The sequence below is a fragment of the Sciurus carolinensis genome, chromosome 1 (genome assembly GCF_902686445.1).
Source record: "Sciurus carolinensis chromosome 1, mSciCar1.2, whole genome shotgun sequence".
NCBI classification, from domain to species: domain Eukaryota; kingdom Metazoa; phylum Chordata; class Mammalia; order Rodentia; family Sciuridae; genus Sciurus; species Sciurus carolinensis.
The window spans coordinates 176228103-176248070 of NC_062213.1; the positions used below are offsets into that span (position 1 = coordinate 176228103).

General features: G+C 44.3%; 2 protein-coding genes and 1 long non-coding RNA gene across 4 annotated transcripts in view; 1 reads left to right on the top strand and 2 right to left on the bottom strand.

Annotated features, from left to right (window-relative positions):
• The window catches only part of St3gal3 (ST3 beta-galactoside alpha-2,3-sialyltransferase 3), a 190717-nt gene extending 183632 nt beyond the window's left edge, over positions 1-7085 (bottom strand). The window contains 1 exon segment of the mRNA XM_053743415.1: positions 6836-7085. The gene's annotated coding sequence lies outside the window, so the exon portion shown is untranslated.
• A 134-nt stretch (positions 7086-7219) lies between these two features.
• On the top strand, positions 7220-11140 carry LOC124984994 (uncharacterized). Its single transcript, XR_007108764.1, has 2 exons — positions 7220-7594; positions 10321-11140. It is a non-coding gene; the product is annotated as an uncharacterized LOC124984994 (long non-coding RNA).
• The window catches only part of Kdm4a (lysine demethylase 4A), a 47128-nt gene continuing 36654 nt past the window's right edge, over positions 9495-19968 (bottom strand). For both annotated transcript variants that reach the window (XM_047553234.1, XM_047553243.1), the window contains exons 17-22: positions 19084-19192; positions 18578-18763; positions 15709-15879; positions 11174-11293; positions 10683-10775; positions 9495-10551 (exon numbers count right to left, since the gene is read on the bottom strand). In XM_047553234.1, the coding sequence (XP_047409190.1) occupies positions 10411-10551; positions 10683-10775; positions 11174-11293; positions 15709-15879; positions 18578-18763; positions 19084-19192 (820 nt within the window). In that variant the 3' untranslated portion in view covers positions 9495-10410. The remainder of the gene's footprint in view (positions 10552-10682; positions 10776-11173; positions 11294-15708; positions 15880-18577; positions 18764-19083; positions 19193-19968) is intronic.

The window sequence follows — 19968 nt, forward strand, 5'->3', positions numbered from 1 at the left end:
TGAAAAGACTTTAAACACACATCCACCCAGCTGACGACAACCGATTCTTTAAGACTTAAGTTAACGCATGAACTTCTCTGGAAAACAGTACTTATAATCCCAAAGTGACATCAGGCCCCTTTCAGGAGATTCCACAAGACCCTCAACCACAGCCATTGTTATAAGGTAGTTGACCCTGCATATCTATAGGTTTCTCATCTGTGAGTTCAACCAACCACAGACAGTAAATATCAGGAAAAAAATTGATCTATCACTGAACATGTATAGACATGTCATCATTTGTCATCATTTCTTCAACAATTCTATAAAACAACCATTTACATAGCACTTACAGTGTATAAAATAATACAAGTAATCTAGAGATGATTTCAAGAATACAAGAGGATGTGTACAGGTTGTATGCAAATACACCATTTTATAAAATGGACTTGAGCATTACTGGATTTTGGTATCCCGGGGAATCCTGCAGCAAATTCTCCATGGATACACTGAGGTTTAAGGGCATTGTAACCACTTGTTTACTTTCCTCTGGTCCTGCCACACTATAGGCTGTCTGAGGCCAGGGACATAAACTTACTAACTATAATGCTGCAATACACAGAGCCTGGCAAAGAAGTCATGTTCAATAAACATGAGAAATGACTATACAGTCATTATAGGGACAGATACTTACACAACAGAAATGTGAAAATAAGAAGGGTATGTCTGGCTGGGCACAGTGGCACCTGGCTATTAATTCCATCAAGTTGGGAGGCTGAAGACAGGAGGATCACAAATTGGGGGCCAGTCTCAGCAATCTTGCCAGACCCTGTCTCAAAATTTTAAAAAATAACAAAAAGGGCTGGAGATGTAATTCAGTAGTAAAGAACTACTGGGTTCAATTCCCAGTACTCTTCAAGCAATTTTTTTTTTAAAGTGTCTGGAATGCTACCCCCAGGAGGGAAAAAAAAGGTTGGAAGATCTAGGAAAACACTTAACTCTCTGGGGTTTCCTTGCCTGACTTTTCTAAGTTTCTTCAAATCTGTTGCTGCTCAGATAATCTGGAGTGCTCATTCTGAACTAAGTATTGTGCAAAGCACTTTACATAAACTCATTTAATTCTTACAATTACCCTGCACATTTCACTAAGGAGGAAACTCAGGCTCAAGAATAAGACAGTTACCAACCTAGATGCCCCTCAATTGATGAATGGATAAACAAACTGTAGAATATATATACACTGGAATATTACTCAGCCATAAAGAATAAAATTATGGCATTTGCAGACAAATGGATGAAATTGGAGAATATCATGCTAAATGAGATAAGCCAATCTCAAAAAACCAAAAGATGAATGATCTCACTGATAAGTGGATGATGACACATAATGGGGGATGGGAGGCGGGCAAGAATGGAGGAAGGAGGGACTGTATAGAGGGAAACAAGGGGTGGGAGGGGTGGGGGCAAGGAAAAAAAATAACAGAATGAATCAAACACCATTACCCTATGTAAATGTATGACTACATAAATGATACGCCTCTACTTCATGTACAGAGAAACAAGTTGTACCCCATTTATTTACAATAAAAAAAAGAAGAAGAAGAAGAAGAAAACAAGTTCCAGACAACTGATTGGTTGTTTTATTTTGTCTGGAGAAGGGAAGAAAAGCTTTACTTTTTTCCAGCTTGGAAAACTTGTTAACCATCATGTAGAGGCTGGGTGGAAAGAACTCTCTGTAAGGACTTAGAAATTTTATTTCAGGACTTAAAACTTATGCTGCCAAATAAAAGAATATCAATTTTATATTTAATATTGTTTTTGCACAAATCTGGAACAATTGAATAGTTATAAAAAGTTCTGTATATAGGAACTGGAACACTTTTTATTCCATAATTTTGTTTTATTCAAAAAATGCGAAGAATATGTAATTATAGGGATTGATATGTTTCTCTACCTAAATGGTTACTTCTTTGTCTCACACACATACATATTCTTGCACAAATCCATTCATTGATATGGATTTATTATATGACGAGAATTAGTCTTGGCACTGGGGATATCACAAACAACCCAAGCAAAATTGCTGCTACTATGGATCTTCTATATTTTTAAGTAGCTGCTCATGAAAGCTTGTGTATAACTATATTAAATAAACAGCAGACTTTGAGAATGATAAAAAAAAGAATAAGACAGTTGTTCAATAAATTATTTTTCAAAGACAATTAATTATTCAGTGGCAGAGACAAAATCTGAAACCAGATCTTCTGTCTCTTGAGCCAGGGCTAAAATAAGTACTGAACTTTTATGTTTTATCAAAAGTGTAGTCTCCTCCCCAAATATCGAGTTTGCTAGCCCCAATTAAACTAATAAGGTTAAGATTCATTTTTATTTTAACCATTGAGTGAAAATGTACCTCAAATTATTATATACTTCTCAAATTGAGTATCTTGAATATAATTTAACTTTTTCACTTCTGAACGTGTTTGTTACTAGGAATGCTATAAAACAGTAATGTTCATGAATGACTTATACCTGCGATATAATATATTGCCTTTTATCATGGGCCTTGGCCTAAAAGCATTTATTGTTTTATTTTATTGGTACCAGGGATTGAACCCAGAGCACTTAATCACTGAGTCACATGCCCAACCCTTTTTTTATTTTGAAACAGGGTCTTGCTGGGTTGCTTAGTCTCTCAAAGTTACTGAGGATGGCTTCAAACCTGCGATCCTCCTGTCTCAGACTGCTGAGCTGCTGGGATTACAGGTATGCATCATTGTGTTCAGCTCCAAAAGCATTTGTAAGTGCTTATAATGAAGTTTTGACTCTGAATTCACCCTTATACCATGTCTTGTTAGAGCTATTATTCCCAGCTACTGTCGATATGCTTGTCTCTAATAGTCCAACAGATTTTCTAACTCTTAATCTTTAATAGGCCATGATACCCCAGACAATCTGGTAGTCAGTAGTGCTGTTCACCAAATATTTTTGACTCTGTCTACTAGGCATATGCTAAGACTACAATTGCCTACCCCACTTTTAGGCATGGTCACGTGTGTTAGTCAGCTTTTCGTCAACATAATGAAATACCTGAGAAAAACAACTTAAAGGAGGAAGGATTTATTTTGGCTCAGTTTCAGTCCACAGTCACCTGCTCCACTGCTTTGGGCTTGAGGTGAGGCAGAACAACATGGCAGAAGGGTATGGCAGAGGAAAGCTGCTTAGCTTGTGGCAGCTGGGAAGCAGGGAGAGAGCAAGGAAGGGGCCAAGGACAAGGTATACCCTTCCCGGGCATGCCCCCAGTGACCCATTTCCTCCAACAAGGTCCTACCTCCTACAGTTTCTACCATCTCCCAATTATGCCATTAAACTTATGAATCTATCAGTGGATTAATCCACTGATAAGTCCACAGACCCCATGATTCAATCAACTTGCCAAAGGCCCCACCTCCAGCCCAAAGGCACCCATACTACTGCAGGCAGTATATGACTGAAGACCAAGCCTTCAACACCTGAGGCTTTGGGAGACATTCCAAATCAAAACAATAATACCATGTGACATGGTTTGACCAATGAAATATGAATAAAAGTGACAAGTGCCACACTGGGACAAAAACTTAAAAGCCACTGCCCATTTGATCACCAACTTAAGTTTCCATCTGCCCTGGTCCCTGAGTGACTGTGAGGAGCAGAGTTTCAATGTGTACTCATGCCAGACATGGACTGTGAATGACAAGACCACTGTGCTCTGTTAAGCCACTTAAGTCTTGAAGTTGCTACAAGGGAAGCCTAAGCCAAGCTCTCCAGACCAACACACCAGATCTCTCAGTAAGGATTCTCTCACATAAGTAATTTTATTTCCATACTTGATGATGGAAAGATTTACAAAAAGGTTTTCTTTGTATCCATCATGTTTCAAAGTTACTTTCAATATAAAATATACTTGCCAAGTACCTACTATGTAAAAACACTGCTAGAGGGCAAAGAAGAAAGTCCATGTCTTAAAAAAGCTTCAGTCTTATCTTGTGGGTGGAGGACACTTACAGCAATTATGGGAAAAGGCAAACTCTAAAGGTAAAGCAGTTTAAGAGAGAAAAACAACTCATCTAGATGGGGAGAAAAGTTCAGAAACACTTCAAAAGGAAGTTCTGTATCAAATGGATCTAAAACGAGTAGAAACAGTAATGAGAGATTCAGGGGGGTCATTTAAGATTTTTAAAAAGTCAATATGAGTGAAACATAGAATACAAACAGCAAAGCACAAAAAAACAAGAGTCTCCACTGACTTGAAAAATAGAATAAAAGCAAGGGCATTATAACAAATGCATCTGCCCACACTGCCCATGCCAGGCTGGTCTGTGCCTAACGCAAGAGAGTGCAGAGGCAATGAAAATCTTGGCCAAGGAAGTGACACACCTGAAGTAATGGTAAGAAAGAAAAAAGTGATGGGGCTGGAGAGATAGCTCAGCTGGTAGAGTGCTTGCCTTGAAAGCACAAGGCCCTGAGTTCAATCCCCAGTACCGCAAAAAAATAAAAATAAAAAAAAAATAAAAATCTTGGGCTGGGGAAATAGCTCAGTTGGTAGAGTGCTTGCCTTGCAAGCACAAAACCCTGGGTTCGATCCCTAGCACCGCAAAAAAAAAAAAAAAAGTGATGGGAGGAAAGAAAATAGTCTTCTGGGAAGAAGGGGGTTCTGGGGAAAGTCACAGGAATGATGTGGATGGTCTCAAATCAGCAATGATAACAACAGGTGTGGAAAGCAGCAAATACCAGAACAGAATGTGGGGAGGATCAACACAACTGGCAACTAAATGTATACAAGGGTAGAAAAGAAGGCAAGAAGGAACCTGAGGTACAGATCTGTGGTGGCTGAGAATTATCATTCCAAATAGCTAAGGTAAATCAGAAAAGTAACAATGGGGCTGGTACCGTGGCACATGGCTATAATCCCAGCTATTCAGGAGGCTAAGGCAGGAGGATCACCAGCCTGAGGCCAGCCTGAGCAACTATTAGAACTCTCAAAATAAAAACTTAAGGGCTGGGGATATGACTCAGTTGGTAGAGTGCTTGCCTTGTAAGCACATAGGCCCTTAGTTCAATCCCCAGCACCACAAAAAAAAAAAAAAAAAAAAAAAAAAAAAAAAAACTTAAGAGGCTGGGGGCCTACGTAGCTCAAAGGCAGAGTGGCCCTGGGTTCAATCCCCAGTACCAGCAGGGAGGAGTGGGGTGTGGGCCTGTGTGCGCAATGTCAGGTAAAGTGTTACTGTTTCTTTCCTAAAGATTGGCTCCAGTTTCTCCAGGAGGAAGTACTACTGCTATCTGTTTATATTTGCTCCACCCGGGCAAAGGTACTTCAGTTTGAGGCCATCAGCTTGTCTTTTGTATAGCCCAATCTCCCGCTTTTTCTGGTAATGAACCTCTGGGACCAAGCTATGTATTCCAAGTTTACCCTGTCACCTTTGCCTTCCTCACTTTCCATCAGTGCACTTTTCTTCCAGGCTACCCACTATTTGTGGCCCAGCTAAAACCCTTGCCTCCCCTGTGAAAACTTCCTCCAACACATGTGCTTCTCCTTTTCCTGATTTCTCTTAGTGACTGTCTTGGAACTTCAATGACCACATCACTGTTACTTTCCTTTATGTTCTTTATTCCCACAACTATATTACTGGTCCATTCACAAGTTTTGTATCTTAAATATCTTTGAGTTCCCTTCAATCAAAGCCTTACACAAAACATGTACTTAATAAAGACTTGATTAAGCAAGTCAATTAGTCCTAAGAACATGCACGTCTTGTTTCATCATTAATAATTTACTTTTATTAAACCATAGTCAGACCTTTAGACTTGTGAAATGGAGAAATTTGCCACTTAATATTTCAAAATATCTGAGTTACTGTTTCCTTAAGAAGTTGCTTGAAACTACCATTTGGTCATAAATGTTTGTGCCAGCTTCCTTTTAATCCTCTGTTGATTTGTAGGTACACCAAACAGTTGGGTAATCATCACTCTAGGACGCCACTGATTTAGAAACAACCCAAGTTGTCATGACTATTTACTTTCAGTAACGTGTGTTTTTTCTGTCTTGGAGTTCAACTATCTGTAGTACAAATACTTTAAAGTACCTCACAGAAAAGTTTTTAAGTATTCTTTACTTCCTGGAAATAACGGCTGCCTTAAATGGACCTGCCCTCAGTTAACTACAATGACTCAGTTTTAACATTTAACATATGTCAAAGAAAAATGAGATTTATTGAGAAATCATAAAAACAGGTACCATGGTAAATAGGAATCCAACATATTCATGGGGCACTCTCCTAACCAAACCCACTCTCGTCCTTAAGACATCTTCTCTTGCAAACGTGGTCACCGAGAAGGCAATGGGGGAAAAATGCCAGAAGGAAAGGAATCAAGACTTCTACTTTGTCAATCAAAATGACCCCGGTGCCTCTTAAGATCTGGCTTCTGGTAGAGCAGCAAGCAATGATAACCACTAACTATATGCTGAATCCCTTTCAAGTATTCCCTGGACTTCTTTCCCTTCCCACAGCGGGGCCCGACAGACCGTGTCCTTCCCCTGCGCCAAGGGTCGCAGCGCTGCGGGGTCTCACGCAGGTGACCTCAGACCGTTCGGCCCGCGTCAGGCGGGCCTTCCCCTCAGCCCTGGCAGCCCCACCCAAGCGAGGGTCTAGGTTCCAGCCCGCGGTCCACCCGGCTGTGCCCGATCCCTCTTTCCCCAGCACGAGCGCGGGGACTTGGCGCCCCGCCGGGCCCGGGACGCGGACGTGGGGGAGGGGCGGGGAGGCGACCGTTAGCTGCAGTCGCTGTCGCGCCCGGAGCGCGCAGGGCAGGCCCTTACCGCAGCGCAGAGGGAGGCAGTGGGGAGGCGACGCCCGACCCCACGCGGGGCGGGAAGGCGGAGACGACGGCGCAGACGGCGGCGGCAGCCGCGGGGGACCCCGGCGGGCGCCCACGACGCGGTGGGCTGCATGGGCGCCGCCATAGTGGGGACGCAGCGGCGGGCGGAGCGCGTGGCCGCGACCCGGGACGGCTGGACCACCAATCCCGCTCTCCGCCTTAACGCCCTCGCCGGGGGTCGGGCATCCATGGCCAATGGGCGCGCGACAGCCGGGCGGGGCGCCGGGCTGACCAATGCGGGGCTGCGCCGCAGGGGCGGGCGGGCGCAGGACAGGGCGGCCCAATAGGCGCCGGAGTCTGGAGCTGCCGGCGGGCGGCCCGCCCATCCCGCCCGCCGCTGGGACCCGAACTGCGGAAGATGTAATGCGTGTGGTAGCCGCGATTGGGGCAGGCCCGGCCTGCAGGTGCAGCGCGAACGACCTCGCCTCGTCCTCTCCGGGCACGTCCCGCTGGCCCGAGGAAGCCGTCGTCTCTGGCCGCAAGGCCCAGAGAGCACACGTTCCTCGCGGACCTCTCCGAAGCCCTAGCCGGTGAACAGCCGGTTTCCTCGCCAGGGAGGATGGCGCGAAGTACAGGGTGGACGCCGTCACTTCACACCAAGGGACTCATCTCGCCCTCCAAGCTGTGAGCGCAGCCAGACCTCTTCCTAAGAGTCTCAAGGCTTGGACCTCCGCCCGCGGGCCCTGCTTAATTTTGTGGGGTAAGAGGGCACAGAGGTACAGGCTGCCCTGGGACATTACTCACTTCGAAGCCTAAAAGAAAATGTATAGTCGAGACGGCTACCCCACCCACCACATTGCAACTCCAGAGATCCCAGCTCTCTCCCATCTCGTTTCCTCTTTCCTCAGCTGAGCCCTAGCGTTAGGGGACTTGAAGTGTCATATACCGATCCAATGACCCCACCTTATTAAAGGAAGGCAGTCTGCCTTACAAAAAGGGCTTGGGTGGAGGCAGGCAGGGGCGGGAGCCTGCCTAAGGCAAAAGGGAACTGGCATAATGGCATGGGGGAGCTGGTCTGCCTTTGATTTGGGTTAGTCCTGAGGCTTGGACCTGACTATACTAATCAGGGAAGGATAAAGGCACAGGGACAGGGCTGAGGTGTAGCTCAGTGGTAGTACAGATGCTTAGCATGCTCAAGGGCCTGGGTTGGGTTCTTTGAGATTTGGGAAAGTCCCATCACCTCTCTGAACTTGGGTTCCTCAGGGTTTTTACAGTAACCAAAATAAAAAGTGAAAAAATATAGAGGAAAAGCTTGACTTCTAATTAAAAATTCTTCTGGGATTAAATCAGACACCCCAGCCTGCAGGTCCTTCAGCATGACTGGGGACAGCGGGGTCAGAGAGCACTGGGGAGGCCTAGGACCCTGTGAAGAAAGATAGATTCGTGTTTTTCCCCTGCAAAGATGGTGCTCCCAGGGCCCACTGAACATTCCATGAAGGCAGGGCTCTGCCCAGCCTCTCCTGGCACATCCTCTGGGACTCTCTGAGTGAAGGGCAAAGAATCAACCCTGCCTTGGCCCCAGGAGAAAGTTGGCATAGAAAAGCATCTTTGAAACCTTTTGCTCTTCCCTTCCCTTACAATCACCAAACAATAGCCACTTCCCAAGCCTCAGGGACACAAAGCATTGGGTAGTTGAGCTGACTCAGTCATCTCCTGTACCTGGTCAGGGACATGCCACTGGAAGCACCTCTGAAGGCCAGCTGGAGCCACTATGATGCACACAGAGTATGGCACCTATTCACTGTCCCCTTCCTACCCTGAAGCTCCTTTATCTTTGTCCACTTCAACCTTAAGACAAAGAGGACCGGAAATTCCTCCTAGGAAGCTTTTTACCAACTATAGGTAGCTTGGAGAGCAGCTTCAGAACCCCACTGGGTACGAGTCGCTTGCTCTTCAAGTACCTAGAATGCAAACACGCTCCTTTCTTTTTAACTGGTTCTGTAACATGTATGAAACACAGATGCTGGCATGTACTTAGCCCACTTTAGGATTTTTCTATCAAATAGTGTGGAAATGAAAGATCAAACTATGCTGAGAAGACTCAGTAGTCTGGTCCTTCCTCCCTTACCTCTTTTGGCCCTCTCTAGGGCAGGGTAAGCAAAAAGAGGTGCTCATCACCAGAAATGCCCCTGCTCCCCATGGCTCACACACAGCTTAATTTGGAATCTGACAAGGAAGGAATCCTCTTCTTGGAACAGCTTTCCCAACTCTGCCTCAAGGACTCTTAAAACACACAGCCCTGGTCCAGAGAGTATGATTCTTATTACAACCCAGCCTGACCCTTGGCCACTTGGGCTCTTTGGGGCAGACACAACCAATCTGCTCAACACACTTTATTGCTAAGGACAAGGTGATGCACCAGTTTTCAAAATAATTTGGTTTATAGCGTTCATACGTAACAAAAAATGGGGAAGTTTATAAATCTGATTCTTGTATACATAGGGTTAAGTGTGAAGCCCTACAATCCTGGGCCCAGGCAAACAAATTCAAGAGGAGCAAAACCTGTTTAACCCCTTCAGTGTTGCCCTCTATTCCCACCCCCCACCCTCAAATCAGCACCCTCCCACCCCAAGACCAAGGGCATATCTATACCTGCCCCTGGCCTCCAGTGGCCCCAGTTCATTCTAACCCTCCCAGCCCCTGCATGATTGCAATTTTCTGCTGATAGAATCACCCTCCAGGCTCTGCCTGCTTCCATCATTAAAATCCTCCCTTTGGGGTATTCCCTACCCACACCAAGTAATACTGTGCCACAGGCGTTCTGTGCCTAGAGTGTTGTGGGCACATACCCATGTTACCCCTATGTCCTCCTTCAAGGGAGGACAGAGGTGGCATCAACTCCTTAGCATCTCAACACTGCAGCTTTGCCAGCACTCAAGGCCATTCCAAGCCTGGACAGATGGTTACACCCACCTCCAGTGAACCCCCAGGGGCTCTTACTCAGCTCAGCTGAGGGCGGAATTTCACATTTTGTTTGCCCTGCATAGGCAAGAAAGTAAGTAAAGGCCAGGGGCTGGCAGAAGCTGGTCCAGACCAAACACCCACTCTCGCGCGCACACACGCACACACACATACATACATGTACATACACACATATAAATACAAAAGGAGAGTTGGATCAGGCACCAGCACCTCTGCCTGGTTGGTGCAGGTGATAGGTAGGAAGCTAAGTCCTAGGCCAGTAAAAGGGCAACCCGCCCAGCCAGCACAGCTGACCCCTTTTTAGACTGGGGGCTAATGCAGCTACAGCATTCCAGTGCTCAGCCCCTCAGCTGGGAGATCAATGGCTGCTGGGAGATCAATGGCTGCTGTCACATGTCCAAAAACAGCTTGTCATTTCACTACAGCGGAATGCAATTCAGGTGGGGTGAGAAGGTGATGGGGTTGGTTATTTCATTCCTTTTCTTTTTACAACTTCACTTTTAGAGACTTCAGAGTTCCAAGTGTCTGCTGTGCTGTGGAACCCCAGAGTGCTCTTGCCTTGATGGCTGGGAACCTCTTGGACCCTGGAAGCGCCTATTCCATGATGGCCCGGTACAGTGCAGGCTCGATGTAGTCTTCTCGGTACCTTGAGTTGATTACCCGCTGCCGTTTCTTTTCCTGCTTAACCTCTTTCTCCGTGAAAATCTCGTTGAAGCGCATGTCTGAAGCTACTGACTACAGTAGGATAGGCAAGCCAAATAATCACTTTGTGGCCAACTATCCCAGAAAAAAACAAAGGGACACACTCCTACCAACTTCCCTCTCCTCCCAAACAGAAGCCCAGGGCACACAGAAAACACACTCACCAATCTAGACTTGACTCTCTTGGGAAGCTCTTCATCCAGCGTGTATACATCATCTCTCTTAACTACAAGTTGTGAGCCATCCTCAAACTCCACCTGCCAAGGAAACAGTGTCCTTTGGGCTAAGGTACCCCTGAGATTCCCCTGGTCTACCATGTAGAGTGGCAATTTCCTGCAGCCAAAGGAAAGGGTTACAACACCGGAATAAGGAATGCGATGTCTGAAGCCACACTGGCAGACTGGACACGGGACGGGTCTCTCACTCTGAAAAGGTTGTTACTGACCCACTAGTTCTCTCAAGAGCGAAAAACAGGGCTGGGGAGATAGCTCAGTTGGTCGAGTGCTTGCCTTGCAAGCACAAGGCCCTGGGTTCGATCCCCAGCACCAAAAAAAAAAAAAAAAGAGCGAAAAACACCTGTCACCTAAGAGCAAGCACTGAATTAATCAAGGACCCACTCCACTCCCAATTCCCTAGAGCAAGAACATCTGGCTACCTGGTACATCTGGATGGGATGGGAGGCCACAAACTTAGCTCCATAGACTTGACCGTCTGTCCATCTCACTTGAACCACTTCACCTTCAGCAGGAGGACCCAACTGTAGACAGTCCTGGCTCTGAGGAAACAGGAAGGAACGTCCACTTGAGTACAATGATAATGGACACTTACTCAAGGAAGAACAAACCAAAACAAATACTTGCTCAGATACTTCAAGCAAGGTAGCTTGCTCTGGGCCAAAAGATACAATAAAGACCTGCTTGCTGAGTCAAAGTATGCCCCATATCTCTGTACCCTGCTGCCAACAGATGACAAGAAATAATAGCTCTTTAATAAAGTTAGTAGACTAATTAGCATAGGAGACAGGTGCTGGAATCAATAGTCCTCTTTACATCCCCTCAACTGTCCCTCTAAGGATTCTTCAGGGCTCTGTCATGAACAAACATTTGAACTGTACTCAGTTTTTAAGAAATGTGTTCTTAAAATACAGGCAAGGTAAGAAAAAAGCATCACCTTCCTTTAAATTAGCAAAGTACATTAGAACTTTTTACTTCTCATAGAAAGAAGCACCCTAAGGTGAACTGTTATATCCTAGCATAGTGCCTGGTACACAGTAGATAGTCAGTGTATAAGCATAGTGGTTTATGAAAGGTCTGATGGGTAGACCTGGGAGATGGTCCTCAGGACAAGGTCTAAAAATACACATCAGAGAGGGGCAGGGCACTGAGTCTAAAAGAATGTAAATGTTTACAGTTGCCCTGGTAAGCATCATACTGTATGACAAGAGTTAGAAAAGGTTCTGTCCTGCCTTGCGAGTTCATTAATTGAGTAGAAATGGCTGTATACTGTATTGTCAATTCATTTATTGGGTAGGTAATCAATAAATGTTTTATTTGAATCTAAGAATTAAGCAGAAACTACTGTACCTTCACCCAAAAACAAATATCTGAGAAGTTTTAAAATAGTTCAACATGTAATCTTTGATAAATCACTAAAGTTCTGTGCAGTTCATTAACAGCAGTTCTCAAAGCATAGTCCACAACCCTGTGCAGAGAACATGTGAGATCATGACTAATTTCAGATTAAAACACTGGTCTTTTGCACTTCGTTGACATTTGCAGAGTTAGTGTAATATCAATGGGTACAAACCACTGGCCATGTGCACAATCAAGGTAGTGAGCCCGAAGCTCTACCAGTTGTTATTGCATCCTTCACCACTATGCACCCAAAATTTAAGGAAAAAAAGAAAATGTATCATTTCATATAACAATGTCCCTTGATGGAACAATAACAATTTTGTTACATCTTTTATTGGTACAGGGGACTGAATCCAGGGGCACTTTATCACTGAGCTACATTCCCAGCCCTTGTTATTTTTTGATTTTGAGTCAGGTTCTCACTAAGTTGCCGAGAGTTTCACTAAATTGCTGAGGCTGGCCTCAAACTTGCAATCTTCCTGCCTCAGCCTCCCTGGTTGCTAAAATTACAGGTATGTGCCAGTACACCCAGCTTTTTGTTAAATCTTAATCTTGAATATGTGAGTAAGTCTCATAAGACACTTTGGGCTGCATATGGTCGTATGATGGTTATCTAGAAAAAAAAAAAAAATCACCTGTATTCAGGTCGGGATATAGCTCAGTGGCAGAACACTTGCCTAGCATGCTCTGGGTTCAACCTCAGCAATGTGGAAAAAAAGGAAAGAAGGGAGGGTAGGAAAAAACTGGAGAGGGCCAGGGAAGAGGGAAGAAAAAGGAAACAACCTGAGTAATTATGTAAGTTGTAAGTTGTACTAGCCACTTTTTATGGAATACCATCATTATTTGAAAAGGGGGGGAAAAACCTTACAACAAATTAGAATAAAAAAATTAATTATATATTTAAAAAAAAAACCTGACAAACTATGGTTATACTTGGGTATTTGACAGACAACTTTCTGAAAATGAATGAAGTGAACCTGCCACTTCAAGGAAAACAACCAACACTATCTACTGCTAGTAATAAAATTCAATCTTTCAAGATGGGGATAAAGTTCAGTGACGTTGCCTGTTGTGCATGAGGTTCGATGCCCAGAATCAAAAATAAATAAATAAAACAAACAAATATATAATGGACACCTCAGCTACTTAGGAAGCTGAGGCAAACGGATTTCAAATTAGAGGACAGTTTGAGCAATTTTAGCAAGACCCTGTCTTAAAATAAAATGAAAAGGGCTGGAGATACAACTCGGTGGTACAGCACCTGCCTTGAATGTATAAAGCCCTACATTCAATCCCCAGTACAGCAAAAATAATTAATTAAAATTCAAGTTTTCAAGTAAAAATTAGAATTTCAGAAAAGTGAGATCACCACTGTCAGCTTGTAGTGTCCCATAATTTAGTCTTCTGGTGAGATGAGGGACACTAATGAATGTGATTTTTTTTTTTCCTTCCTGTGGTCTGGCAACTGAACCAGGGTCTCCCACATGCCAGGCAAGTACATTACTACTGCATCACATCCCAAACCCAATATGTTGATATTTATAAGAAAATTTAACAACCTTCAGAAGATTTCCATAGCCCAGTGCACCAGTATTTTCTGAGTGACCAATGTATGGTACTATGAAACTAGGCATGGGGGAAAGATCCATTCTAAGTGCAAGGCAGATCAATGGATTTTAACGTAATAGAGTACAAGTTTACTGACCTGCTTTTGGATTCCCCACTAAAACTAACCTTTTAAAAATGCCACTTGTTCAGAAGGATTACAAGTTCAAAGCCAGCCTCAGCATCTTAGCAAGGCCCTAAGCAACTTAGCAAGACCTTGTCACAAAATTAATAAAAAAAAAAAAAAAGAAAGAAAGAAAGAAAGAAAAGTAAAACAGGCTAGGGTGTGGCTCAGTGGTTAAGCATCTCTGGGTTCAATCCCTAGTACCCCCAACCCCATAAAAAACCACTCATATAAAGTTCAATGGTGTATCAGAGAAGAATAATTATATGATCTCAAAGCTATTCAAATGTTCCTCCCCTTTCCAACTATGTAACTGTGTGAAGCTGAATTTTCTTCCTCTAATTTAACTAAAACAATGTACCATAGACCAGAATGAATTAAAAAGTGTCATTCAAGAGATGTGCAAAATTGGAGAAAAATGGCATTTTTCTCACTAGTGGTTTTTGTTTTAGAAAAGACATTTTTCATTTAAAAAGGAATATTAATGTTTTAATATTAAACAGGGTAAATATTAATAGATAACCCCACAAAAACATGCTCTTTGAGTGCCCTCATTAACTTTTAGAAAAATGAGTCCTGAGATCACTCTCCTATTTGTTAGAGATACTACTACCTACTTCTCAGAGGTGGTATGAAAAGGCAAAGACATTTGACCTAAGTACTTAGCATACTGTAAGGGCTTAATAAATACTACTATGAATACTAATATCTTTATGATGACATAAGTCCACTCTTATAAGTAATTTATGCACTTTTACAAGTTAAGTTGTTAATGCAGTATAAATATGGGAAATACCTGGTTTGTTAAAGGAAAAAACGGCTGCACTATTCTAACTTGGTGCTTAGCCTACCTGAAAAGGCAGTGGCAAGGGAAACCTAGACTAAGTCCTGAATATTATGTCAGGAAACTGAAGATTTGCGTCCAGGGAGGTAGGGCCTCTAGCGTCTCAGGTATTGATATCATAAGCAAGCCATTTCTATGTAGCCCTAAAGCCCTCTGATGTAAGGAACAAAAAGCAGTTTCTATAGACATACTGAAAGGACATGATAGAAAACAGGGTTGGAGCCAGGCATGGAGGAACACACCTGTAATTCCTGCGACTAAGGAGGCTGGGCAGGAGGACTGCAAATTCAAAACGAACCTCAATAATTTAGGGAAGCCATAAGGACTTAGTAAAAGCCTGTCTCAAAATAAAACACAAAAAAAGGGGGCTGGGCATGTGGCTCAGTGGTTAAGTGACACTGGGTTCAATCCCTGATACCAAACAAACAAACAAAAAAACAAAACAAAACAAAAAAAAAAACAAAAACAGGGTTGGAAAATTTCCTGAAGACACACAACTTCTAAGCAATGATGCTGGTATTAGCACATTAGTATTTTTTTTTTTTTTTTTTAGTTGTAGATGGACACTATATCTTTTATTTTACTTATTTTTTATGTGGTGCTGAGGATAGAACCCAGTGCCTCACACATGCTAGGCAAGCGTTCTACCACTGAGCTACAACCCCAGCCCAGCACACTGGTTTTATTCCAAACCCTGAGCTTTTCTACCACATTAGTTGCCTTTAGGGATAGTTGAAACAGAAAAATATGCATGCTTTTTAAAGAACTGCAAAAATCACTGATTCCCACCAACTCCCAGAAGCAGTACCCTAGTAGCAGACAATTTTTCTTGCAAGGAATGGTACAAACACTTCTTTCTGTTTGGGAACTGACTGATGAGACCATAGGACCAGACTAGAAAAGGCCAACCACAGCCAGTCAGCCAGCCAGACCTAGAAAGATCCCAGTCTCAAACTGTCCCAGAAGCTGCTTGGAGACATTACCACTATGTCCTCAGGATACAGATTGTCACTGAAGGAGCCATCATCAAAGTTGACTTCATAGAAGGTCTCAGTGGTGAGCCTGACCACCTCACACTGGTAGAAGCGCCCATTCTTGTGCTTGCTAATGACCTTCTGGCCTGCAGTGATGCTCTGCAAGGCACCCTTGGCACGCTGGAATAAAGAAGAAGCTTGGGTAACTCACACATGGAGTTGACAGGTATGGCAAACGGAGACCAAGATCAATCAGTCCCCCTTCATCAGGGAAAGATAAGCATGGGAATGGAAAAGCAAAAAGGAGACGAAATGGGAGCAGAAACAGACCATTCCAGATACCCACACCCCAACCAGGGTCCTATTTTCCTCCACAAATTCAGTCCTCCTGAGCTCCCAGTGCACAACAGGTCCTCATGCTACTTTACCCAAAACTCCCTGAACAGACCCTTGTGATTTCCCTAGAACTGACCAAATAGCATCTACTAATGCACACAGATCACACATCAGAATATCTGAGTAGACACTCAATTGTGACTGGAGACTCTAGGCCCCGGGCAATGCTCCACACTGATCTGAGCACCAAGCTCTACCCTCAGGGCGAGGGCACAAAGATTGAGATTTCCTGTATTTCCTCAACTGCATATAACAAGTTGCCCCCGTTATAAGAAGCCTATCATCTCTGATACCTCACTTCACCCTTCTCATTCTAAACTAGTCCTTGATGCAAACAGGATCACAAAGCAAGGTGCAGGCCCCTGTCTACTAAGCCTCCACCCCTCCCACCCTGCCAACCTGCCCACTCTGCTCCAGCCATGCCAGCCTCACTGTTCTCCATATGTGCTCTTACCTGAGGACTCCACTATCTGAAATGCATTCCCCAGTAGTCTGCACATAGCTCCCCCACTTTCTAAGGACTACTCACTGATGCCCTCCTTACGACCCACTCTTCTTGCCTCATCCTGCTTTTTGTCCACTACACTTCTCACCATCTGAAATGCTATTTCCTGTGTAGTTTCTTACTGGTTTCCTATGTATCTTTCAACTAGACCATACTTCATATATACTATATGAGGACAGGGACTTTTGTTACCTTGTCCACTGGTAAATTCCTAGCATAACTGTGCCCGGCACATAGCAGAAGCTTATTAAATAGTAAGCACAAAATGGTAAGATAAATACTCAACAGTACTCCAATTTTCTCACAGTATCAGCAGGCTACAGCTACCAACTTAAGCACATCTGGAGTACTAATGATAGTCAGAAAACACTAATTCCGTTTCATGACCAAACTCGGACCTCCTTACCACAGCTAGGAATCAATGCTACCTCAGGCTTTTAGTCCTCCAGAGCCTCATTCCCACAATGGATATTTTCACATCTCCCCAAGGTCCCACCCATACCACTCACCACCTCTCATGCTCATTAAAATACCTTTGTGAAAGAGGAAGATCTAGTCAACTGAGGACTTTTCTGTGATCCCCAAGGGCAGAGTGAAAATTTCACGCCCCTGGACCAGTTCCTCCCATGTTCTTCCTTTTAATTATTACATTCGCCATAATGCTCCAAATCTGCATGGTCACCTCTTCTGTTAGACTACAACTCACTGATGAGTCTGGCTTCTGACCTGACTGCCCCATAGGAGTCCCAGATTGGAGTACTCAATGCCTACCACACCAGACCTGCCTTTTCTATAGTAGCATACGGCCCTCCTAATCCTTCTGCTGGCTGCTTTCACTGGTTCATGCTGTGCTATCAGTGCCTCCTACTGGGAATATCCAGAGCCTGGCTTCCAATAGGAACTGGGCTTGAGTATCCTGCCAGAAACGGATAATCTCCAAATCTTCACTCTCATCCTTAACCCAGCTGCCTGCTCACGTTGCTCAACTGAATGCTTCAGAGACCTCAAAAAATCTACATATCCTTTTCTCTTTTTCATCTCCTTCCCTTCTCCATATCAATCCTGACAGCAGTTAGCAACATCACCACATGAGCATCCTTCCCATCTCCTAAGTTCAGTTCAGTTCACTTCCCTTTCCCCTTCCTCTTCTCCTCTCTCTCTCCCACAGCAGTCCACAAACCCTGTCATTTGGACCTGTTGTAGGATCTCAGGGTTAGATATGACCTCAAAGCTCTGTCTTTGTGTCCTATTTCAGACTTCACTGTCTCCTATGCTAACTTGTCTCACTGCCTTAAATTGACTCCTTGAATCCTCTCCTCAAATCACCAGTTACTATTAGAAAATACAGTTCAAAATTTCAGTATTCCAAGTTCTCCTCCAATGGAAGAGAGGCCAAACTCCTAAGTACAGTAGCCTTGGGTCTTCATCTTCCATGCTGTACACTTCAAGTGTCATCCCCCCATCACATGCCCAAGATCACTGTGAGTGTTCATTCTTCCAAGATTTGCTTCTTCTATTTCTGAAGCCCAGAATGTCCTCCTGCTCATAATTCCTTCTTACATTAAAGACCCCTTGAATGCCACCTTCTACCCAGACCATTTCATAACTCCCCTAGCTAACCTTTCATGTACCTTTCTCTGCATGTCACCATTTAGAGGACTACAAAAATCCCTACTGCATGGCAGTTGATGTCAGGAGCTCTCGCCATCAGTTCTCAAGACCCAGATTAATAAGATGTGGACCTTCAAAGAGCTTATCCTAGTGGAGAGACAACCAAGTTAACAGATAACCCAAAGGAATCAACCACAAGCAGTTTGGCAAAGACGTACAGAAGCCCCTTCTTAATGACTGACTCATTACACTCTCCATCAAACACAATATTTGAGAAAATGTTTGCCAATCCAATAACTGCACACAACGTGCAGAGAAAATAGTCCTGAACACCATCAAGGGCTTCTGAGCTGCACCCTCCCTCACCTCCAAGTTGGGAATCTTGTGCCGAAAACAGGTAATGAAGACGACAAAAGGCCAGTCGTCCGGCTGCATCATCACTCCAGCAGCCTGGGCACAGCTCACATGGAAGGCGGTTGGGCAACGGCCATGAGAACACTGCACACAGCACCCAGCGTTTCTTTTCCTCCGCTTCTTACAGAAGACACATTTCTGCACCCAAAGGAAGAAAACCAATGATTCCAGGAATTGACAGTCCAGCTTCCTCTAGTGTTCCCCCACCCAAATGCACAGAGCCAAGTAGGCAGGGCCACCCTCCTCCCCAAAACATGAGGGCACACACAGCCTGTTCTAATCCTATGTCTAATCATATGTGATGTTAAGTCATTCAACAGAGTAAGAATCACAAACGGACCAAAAGCAAGGGATAAAAGTAGCTACTGAACCAAGCAGAAAGGCACTGTTGCCCTCTACACAGAGACTTACAACTAGGTAATTATGTGGAGCCTATAAAACCATCTCTTATTTCTTACCAGTTTGAAGCGAGGCAGGGGGATTTTGCTCACATCCACAGGACTTCTTTCTGCAATGTTGACAAACCTTGCTTCCAAGATCGCCACAGCACATGAAACATGGACCCATCTGCCAAAAGGCAAAGGGTCCAGTCACCTCTGGATCCAAGGCCCTGTGGCTCCCCCTTCTAAAGCAGGCCTCCAACAGTGCCGCTTCCCTCACCCAGTGTGGCCCCAAACTCCCATCAGCCAGTTCCAGGGCCTCAGCAAGGTTAGAGCCATAATTGCCACTCTACTGAGTACTGTGGACAACCTACCCTAGTTAGGCCAGGTCACACTTCTACTACTCCCTCAGTCTGTGGCAAAATAAGCAGAGCCACAGTTAATTGGGTGTGATTGGTTTCAGGGGTGAGAATAAACTAGGGAACTCTACACTGAGCTCTTTCACCACAGGACCTAGGTCCTTCTTGAAAACATCCCCACTCTACACCAGTATGCCAATAATCATGGTCTTCCCTGGCCTCTGTCAAACCTCTTCCCTGGGCTGAAATAATCTCTACCTTCCTGCTCCCTTTAAGGTTTGGCCCAGGTCTCACTGAGCGGTCTGCATAATGAACATCCATAGAGGATTAAAGTAAGTTCTGGACATTTGTGCCAAGATGAGAAAGACTAAGATGGCAAAAGCTCTTAATTTTAGCTCGGTGGTAGAGCACTTACCTAGCATGTGTGAGGCCCTGGGTTCAATCTCCAACACCACACCAAAAAAAAGTCATTGAAAACCTTCAACAAGGTCGGGCATGGTGGCACATGCTTATAATCCCAGTGGCTTAGGAGGCTTAAGCAGGAGGATCGCAAGTTCAAAGTCAACCTCAGTAACTTAGTGAGACCCTAAGCAACTCAGCAAGA